General features: G+C 45.5%; 1 protein-coding gene across 7 annotated transcripts in view; it reads left to right on the top strand.

Moving 5' to 3' along the window:
- Positions 1-830: 830 nt before the first annotated feature.
- Positions 831-9,189, top strand: part of LOC124046315 (consortin-like) — a 29,801-nt gene continuing 21,442 nt past the window's right edge. For 6 of the 7 annotated variants that reach the window (XM_046366555.1, XM_046366553.1, XM_046366554.1 and 3 more), the window contains exons 1-4: positions 831-958; positions 2,674-2,760; positions 3,680-4,009; positions 6,056-6,654. In XM_046366555.1, coding sequence (XP_046222511.1) covers positions 2,751-2,760; positions 3,680-4,009; positions 6,056-6,654 — 939 coding nt within the window. In that variant the 5' untranslated portion in view covers positions 831-958; positions 2,674-2,750. The remainder of the gene's footprint in view (positions 959-2,673; positions 2,761-3,679; positions 4,010-6,055; positions 6,655-9,189) is intronic. The other variant, XM_046366551.1, reaches the window with a different exon arrangement.

Below are 9,189 nucleotides of genomic sequence, written 5' to 3'. Positions count from 1 at the left end.
TCAGACCCCTTGACTTTTCCCACATTTTGTTATGTTACAGCCTTATTCTAAAATGGATTTTAAAAAAAAAATTCCGTATCAATCTACACATAATACCCCATAATGACAAAGCAAAAAAAAATAAATCAACAGGTTTTCAGACATTTCAAATAAAAAAACAGAAATACCTTATTTACATAATATATGGAGTGCTGGTCCAATGAGTACTGCTGCATATTTACTGCATTTTCATGGTTAAGAGCACTTTTTATGTTTGGAAGTGGAATGCTTAAACATTTAAGTTTATAATAAGACAAAGGCCAAGTAATAACCACATGTTTTTCTCACAAATGACAATTTGGAGAGATGGGCTACGATCCACGAATCAGTCCAAAACCCAAGTCCAAGAGGCGATCCTGTGGATTGATTGCGACCAAGGTGGGTTTAAGAAAATAGTTGGAATACAATACTGTAAGTATCCCACGTACACGTACAGAGTGAAGGTGCCGCAGCAGGTCGTGCGACACAGTCCCCCTCCAAAACTAACCATATTTGGTAGAGACCCTACTGAGTATTTCCCACCCCGCTTTAACGTTAGCTGAGACAGGTTGAAAAGTTCTCTCTCTCCAGCCCAATATTCTCAACATACCAGTGTCAACCAGTATTTTTTCATTATTGGTTTAAAAAATAAATAATTCAACCATATTTTTTAAATTCATTATCATAAACTACTTATTGCATGTTCTTGTTTGTACAACAAAAGTGACCATTGATTCAAATTCTGTATCAGTTGAATGCGTTATCCACATTGCAAGGTTTTGAAATGCGGGCGTTTATTTTGAAGGTTTCCTCATTACCGTACGACAGTTACGTCATTTAGTTTGGATCGGTCTCAGGAAGAGAAATCTGCAACATCAGTCGGTCAATGTTCGGTTCAGCACCCTGCGTACTGGATACAAGACACGAAATTAATTACATCGTAAGTACCACCAGTTATTGCTGTGTACTAGAAGGCGACAACTTGCATCACAGCGCGCCGCAAAAGCCAGATGTAAAAAGCGCTAACGTTAGCTTGACAGCCAGCCAGATGTGTAAATTAGCAAGGTGACAGCTAGATCAACATGATCCAACCGTGTGTTACACATTCATAGTACGCATGTATTCGGGTATCATTTAAAGAAATAAAATCATAATACATATCGATTTTGACAAAACACAGGACCTTGCTAGCCAGTAGGCACAGTAGCGTTAGCTTCAAGCAGCAAAGCAGACAGCGGTAGGTAGGTGACGTTACGCTAGCTGTTAACTTGCTATGCTAGCCAGTTAATCAAACCCATTGACACGCCAGTGAAGAAAACGAATCACTGACACCACACGAGCTAAACGCAGCTCCAGCGTATCGCATCGGCGTAACATTAGCTCGCATTTGCAGGAACAGTATTGTAACCTTAGCGGCAACGCCAATTTTCCCAATATGTGTTTATTATTATCTTATCTGACTGGTAGCTAAGTGTCGTGCCCAGAGGTTCTGACTACAAAAAAACATCTGATTTAATGACCGTATGATGTTTGTCACCATCCTCATCTGGCAGCTAGGTACACACGTCACGTTAGCAAAGTGATTGAAAGTGTCAGAGGGAAGACCCTGACCCCTGGGTGAGAACAGTGTAGTAGTTTCATTCGATGAGAGGAACACATATGTCACTATCTAATATCCTCCAGGTAGGCCCTCAGATACACATGTAGCAGCTGTAGAGATGACATGGAGGGGCTCTTATTAGATTCAGATGAGTCACCTGAACAGCCCTCTATTTCTCTGCTGCATAGTGTGTGAGTTGCTGTGTGCAGTTAGGCTAGTTTTTCTGGAACGTACTCCCTGTGTGTGAATTTGCCTAATTGTGAGTGCTTGACTGTGCATGTTGTTACTTGTGTGTTTTTGTCAGTTGAGTTGGCTCTGGATTGATAAATGTGTTTGTGTATGTTGCTGTTTTTGAACCCATTCTTCTCTCACGTAAGATGGACTAAGCTACTGCCTGGTAGGCCCGTGTGTGTATCCCCCCCTGTCTATGTACATTATTTATGGACACCCTGGAAGAGAACAAAGACAAAGAGAGATGTGATGATGGAGACGGGGAGGGGAACGGAAGACGGAGAGAGTGAAAAGGGAGAGGGCGAGCTCTGGATAGAAGGGGGGGGGGGCAAGAGTAACAGAGCGTGATTACAAGTAGGGGTTAACAATAACAGTTGCCAAGTTCAGCTGGCATCAACATGCCCCCCCCCCCCACACACATATAGAGGTAGGCGTTGCATAAACCACCACACCTGTAATTCTCAGGGAAACGTCCATTCTATGAAGTCTATTTCTATGGGCCTAACCCTACTGTGCTCTGAAGGGGGACCATAGGGATAAGTGCTCTCTTTTTGACCTAATAGTCACTAAGAGCTAACAGGAGCAATTAGCCTTCTGCTGGAGAGAACCAGGACAACACTACTCCACGGAGGCACTTTTAGGCCTAAATAGGGGAGTGTGTGTGTGTGTGTGTGTAAATATTCATGGTTTGACACTTGTAGGAATGATGTTAGACTTGTTTTCTATTGCCTTACACTCTCCCGCCCCCGCCTTCCATTCTCTCTCTCTCTCTCTCTCTCTCTCTCTCTCTCTCTCTCTCTCTCTCTCTCTCTCTCTCTCGTCAGTAGGAGGGCTGTGTCTGGTAAGCGTGGCAGGGGGAGTTGCTGACCTTCATGCTGAGAGGTCACGGAGGAGAAGACCCATGGATGATGGTAAGGAGGAGAGAGAGGAAGGGAAGGGGTAGGGGAGACCATTGGATGAGGGTGACTGGGAAGTAATAGAAGAGGGATCCCCGTCTCATTCAGAATTGAATTTAAAAAACTCCTGCTGACATTCCAGTACATCCATGGCCCCTCCATACCTCAAATATCTTCTCGTATCCCATAGCCCCGCCCGCAACCTCAGATTGAGCAATAGCCTGCTCTTCCACACCCCCAGGACTAAGCTCCGCTCCTTGGAAGATCTGGCTTTCTGCTCGACCCACCCCCCACCTAACACTAGACCACCTGAAGGCACCACAGACTCTGGTCTCTTTTAAAACGGGCCTTAAACCCCTTCTCTTTAGGAAGGCCTTCTGTTAGTAATAGCTGTGTTATAGCCTTGTTGTCCTTGTTCCTTGTAGCGTCAGTTGTGTTCTTTGTGTCAGTTGCCCGGTCTTGTTGTGCCCTTATTCTGTCTACGACTTATTTTCATTCACTCACTGCAGCAAATTGAGATTGGCTTTCAATGAAAAGCGTGTTACAAATGCAATGTATTATTCTTCTTATTATTATTATTAGTGGAGGCAGGGGGAGAGAGAGGTGAAATATGTGCTACGTCCCGATTCTACACCTCTTTCCTGCCGGTCATTGATTTAAAAGCTTGGGATTAGTGTTGACCGGACGGAGTTTCTACCATTGTAAAAACCCATGCATGAAAGTGTGCAAATGCACATTCTGGAAGAAGGGTGAAGAATTGGGACTCAGCCATGGTGAATGTATATCTGAATGGTAAGATGGAGCTAAACCCGTATTGCTTATACCTTAATTCTCTCAGGTCGTCATGAGCGCCTACGGAGCAGATTAGAATCTCCTGCCGTGTGTAATGACAACAACAGAAGCTCTTGTCTAATGTCTCTTTATCTGCTCCCAGGTCAGTGTGAGAGGGAGGGGCCAGTGTTGTCTGAGGGTGGGGTTGACCTCCACCGCAACCAATCAGACCCCTCGGAACCAAATCAGAACCAAAACCAGAACCGGACGCAGACTCAACTAGAGGATGGTCAGAGGGTTGGACGAGACCTCATCCAACAGAACTCTTTAAACAACAATGTGGAGGAAGAGGAGGAGGAAGGTAGAACGGTGAAGGGAGAGGAAGACGGGGTTGAGGATGATGTGATTGTGGAAGAAGAGGAGGAGGACAGCAGCGTGACTCACGGCCAATCACCCGACACTCCTATGACTGACTGTTCCTTCTCAGACACAGGTAAGGTGACACACACACACACACACACACAAATACACACACACACACACACACACACACACACACACACACACACACACACACACACACACACACACACACACACACACACACACACACACACACACACACACACACACACACACACACACACACACACACACACACACACTGAGACAGCTTGGTTTATAGATATAAAAATATATTTTGGGGTTTCTAGAAATCTTTCACCTTTACTTATTTTCAGTTTTATTTGTTTGGGTACCATTGATCAGGAGGAGGCAGAGCACCAGTCAATTCTATTCATTAAACTGTGTGTGCTTGTGGCCATGGTTGAAGGTCCGGGTTAGTCAATTGGCTGGACTTGTGCGGGTTAACCCTGTTAACCGGTCAGCGGATCAGATTTGTAGCATACAGACCGGGTCTCACCCAATTAATCACACCCGGTGATGTCCGAGCAACCACATCAGCTACAGTCGGAGAGGGGGAGAGGTAAAGGAGAAAGGGTGCAGCAAGGAGGGGGACAGAAGGAAAAGAAGAGGTGGAGAGATAGAAGAGATAGAAGAGGTTAGTAGAAAGTCGGGGAGAAGAAAGGAGAGGAGGAGGGAAGACCGCGGGAAAAGAAAGTGGTTGAGATGAGTTTGAGGATCTGAAGCTTAGTTATTTTTTACTGTCTATCTCATTGTCTTTTGTGTATGGTGTGTGAACTGTCCCAATACACACACTCTCTGAGCGAGACCTCATTTGTGTATGGTGTCTGAACTGTCCCAATACACACACTTTCTGAGCGAGACCTCATTTGTGTATGGTGTCTGAACTGTCCCAATACACACACTCTCTGAGCGAGACCTCATTTGTGTATGGTGTCTGAACTGTCCCAATACACACACTCTCTGAGCAAGACCTCATTTGTGTATGGTGTGTGAACTGTCCCAATACACACAAGACCTCATTTGTGTATGGTGTGTGAACTGAGCAAGACCTCGTTTGTGTATGGTGTGTGAACTGTCCCAATACACACACCCTCTGAGCAAGACCTCGTTTGTGTATGGTGTGTGAACTGTCCCAATACACACACTCTCTGAGCGAGACCTCATTTGTGTATGGTGTCTGAACTGTCCCAATACACACACTCTCTGAGCGAGACCTCATTTGTGTATGGTGTCTGAACTGTCCCAATACACACACTCTCTGAGCAAGACCTCATTTGTGTATGGTGTGTGAACTGTCCCAATACACACACTCTCTGAGCAAGACCTCGTTTGTGTATGGTGTGTGAACTGTCCCAATACACACACCCTCTGAGCAAGACCTCGTTTGTGTATGGTGTGTGAACTGTCCCAATACACACACTCTCTGAGCAAGACCTCGTTTGTGTTTGGTGCCTGAACTGTCCCAATACACACACTCTCTGAGCAAGACCTCGTTTGTGTATGGTGTGTGAACTGTCCCAATACACACACTCTGGGCAAGACATCGTTTGTGTGTGTGTGAACTGTCCCAATACACACACTCTCTGGGCAAGACCTCATTTGTGTATGGTGTCTGAACTGTCCCAATACACACACTCTCTGGGCAAGACCTCGTTTGTGTATGGTGTGTGAACTGTCCCAATACACACACTCTCTGGGCAAGACCTCGTTTCTGTGTGATGTCTGAACTGTCCCAATACACACACTCTCTGAGCAAGACCTCGTTTGTGTGTGTGTGTGTGTGTGTCGGTTCAAGTGCTCAATGATGCGTTATACTATGTATGTTATGTTCCCAGCTACCAAATGCATTTCCCACCATGGGATCATAAAGGATTTATTGACTTGTCAGGACGTGGAATTGCTCAAATGGGCCGTATGGCTTCCACAGCTCAGAAACACAATGGGAAAGTACTTAGCGAGAGTGTGTGTAGTCGTTAATGCCAAGCTGAAGTAGGTAGAGGATTTGCTCAATCTCGCTTTTCACTGCTACTCTATCTGGTTTCAGACTTTTATAACAGTTTAACGTTGATGTTTGATGTGCAGTGCTCTCTCTTTTCTCTCTCTCACTCTGTAGGCAGTCCGGGAGCGCTCCGGCCCTCTGTGTCTCCAGAGACTACAGATCCCATTAGCTCCCAAGCAACAAGTCCAGACGAACCCTGCTACAGTGTCCCTGCGGGCGAGACACACACCTCCACCACAGGACCCACTATCTCCAGTTCGGAACCTACCACCTCAAGCCCCACCTGCACCACAGGACCTACCACCTCCACCACAAGCCCCACCTGCACAACAGAACCTACCACCTCCACCACAAGCCCCACCTGCACCACAGAACCTACCACCTCCACCACAAGCCCCACCTGCACCACCGGGCCTACCACCTCCACCACAGGTCCCACCTGCACCACAGGACCCACAATTTCCACCCCAGGCCCCACCACAGGCCCCACCTGCACTTCAGGACCTACCACCTGCACCACAGGACCTACCACCTGCACCACAGGACCTACCACCTGTACCACAGGCCCCACCTGCACCACAGGACCCACCATTTCTACCACAGGACCTACCACCTCCACTGCAGAGCCTATCCCTAACCCTGCCCTCCTGGCCACCTTAAAGGAGTTGGGGGAACGGGGAGATCACTCCCACCTGCCTCAGTACCTCCATCAGGTGTGTGCCCCTCCCTCTCCATTCTATATATGGTATTTCTACCTGCCTGCGCTGTTCTCAAGTGAACGTTCCTCTGACAGCCAGGCGTGGTTCCCTCTACGAGTGGTGAGCTGTGATTCTGTTTACCAGACTGACTGAACACACACACACACACACACACACACACACACACACACACACACACACACACACACACACACACACACACACACACACACACACACACACACACACACACACACACACACACACACACACACACACACACACACACACACACACACACACACACAGCCATCTATTACAGGGCTGTCAGGTGTGACTGGGTGTGGTAGAATCCCTGTCATTGTGATACACAGCTTCACCACAGAACTCTGCATGAAGTGAAGTGCAAAGTGTCTATTCCGAACTCCACCAGTAGGGGCCACTGTTGTCATGTCTGATCATCACCTCAGCCTCTCTGCCTACTCCCACCTTCTTCAAACACATCCTGGGGCGTGTTCAGGAAGGTGCAACGTTACACAAAGTTCAGATAGAAATGTATTGTTCAGAACAGACAGGTCCCAATCCCAAATGGACCCCTGGACCCTATGCACAGATCTGAGAGGCTTTGCTGGGCAATCAATATGGTAATAGCTCCAACTTTCCCTCTGATAGGCTAGGTGAAAGTTTCACCATCCTGCAGGCTTTCAAAGTGATGCGCACCTCCCCAAAGGGCGGCAGAGAGTTTCAGAGGACGCGTAAAAGGAAAGCCAAATCAAACTGTATTAGGGTTCTCTAAAAATGTGTAAATATTACAGTGCATTCTGGAAAAAAATTCAGACCCCTTGACTTTTTTCACATTTTGTTACATTACAGCCTTATTCTAAGATGTATTAAATGGTTTCACTCGTAACTCTACACACAACACCGCATAAAGACAAAGCAAAAGCAGGCTTAGAAATTTGTGCAAATAAAAAAACTAACGGAAATATCAAATTTCCATAAGTATTACTCAGTACTTTGTTGAATCACCTTTGGCAGGGATTACAGCCTCGAGTCGTCTTGGGTGTGACGCTACAAGCTTGGCACACCTGTATTTGGGGTGTTTCTCCCATTCTTTGCGGATCTCCCCCCAGCTCTGTCAGGTTGGATGGAGAGGGTACACTCTTAAAATGGCACTTGTGGTGTTTAAAAAAAAAATGCAATTCCAACCTGATTTTCTAGCATGGCTTAGGATGCGCAACTGGGCGACATAGTTTTTAAAGGGGCAATGACATACTTTGTATAAGAAACAAAAATGGATACCTGGATATTCTGAAAGCACTTTTATGGATTACATGCTTCTACTAAGTCAGTTGCTTGTTTAAGTCGTACAGAGCATGATTTAAGCCCAAATGTAGGAGTGGGAGACTAATGCCTACAATCAGGATGCAGTGTCCAAAACTGAAAAAGTTGTTTTAACAGTTTCATTGCAACTATTTGTTTTACAACAGAATGGAATGAATGTCTCTTAAAAAAATAAATCATTCAGTGAGAGAGGTGGGGGCTTGGTTACCTTGATGTTCTCTGAAGGGAGACTCACTGTTTTAGACTTTGGAAAGGCTTGGCTTATATCAATCAAATATTGTCAGACCTCCACAAGCACATGGGGTCTAGGGTGGGGATCATCAACTAGATTCAGCTCCGGCTGATTTTCTTTCTTGAGTGGATGGTCAGGGGGCTGGAACATAATTACAAATCATTTGTAGACCGCAAATTGGCCGCAAGAAGCCCCAACGGATATAATATTTGACTAAAACCTAATCATTTCAAACCTTGCTTATGTTTGTTTAGAACAGGGGTTCCCAAACCGTTGTGGCCCGCAACCCCATTTTATGGAACACTTTTGCAACCCCACTATGTGAAGAAAGAGATGTAATAATAAATACATAAATATTGGGCTATTACAAATCAGTCTGGCGGTCCTTTGGACAGTATTTCAATCTGAAGGAAGTTTGGTTTGATGTGACTGAAATGCATCAGAAAGGTATTGGGAAGTTCAGAAGCTCATCAGGCACTAATTTTGTATGCTCTTTTGTGTAGAAGAGAACATCATCACGAACCATGTTCCCATCCAACCATTTAATGCGGTGAATTACCTGACACATGAAAAAAAAGTCAACGCGATGGAGAAAACGCGTTTTATAAATGCCGACAGACAATTTGACCGTTCGACATTGGTGAGATCCATTTTATGTTGGTAAAATTAATTATGCGAGAAATGGCAATAGAAACTCCTTTATGTGCAAATATTGATATTATTACCATCAATCATGTTGAAGTAAACTTGGAGTCCCGCGATGATATGTTGTGTGGTCCTCCCACTACGACTCGGGAAAGCATGCAGCTTTTTAGGCTACTGATGAAATAAGTTATGATGAACTTCACAGGGTGGTGAAAGTGCACGGTGATGAGCTTGATGCTACTTTCCAATAAATATTTAGCGTCTTATTCTGGTGACGTGAAGATTGATGCTTGGCTGCCGTTTGACAAATATAATGTTGGTAGCCTACC

This window comes from Oncorhynchus gorbuscha, linkage group LG10 (genome assembly GCF_021184085.1).
Source record: "Oncorhynchus gorbuscha isolate QuinsamMale2020 ecotype Even-year linkage group LG10, OgorEven_v1.0, whole genome shotgun sequence".
NCBI classification, from domain to species: domain Eukaryota; kingdom Metazoa; phylum Chordata; class Actinopteri; order Salmoniformes; family Salmonidae; genus Oncorhynchus; species Oncorhynchus gorbuscha.
Note: the sequence above shows the minus strand (reverse complement) of the source record. Positions and strands in the feature narration are given on the sequence as shown.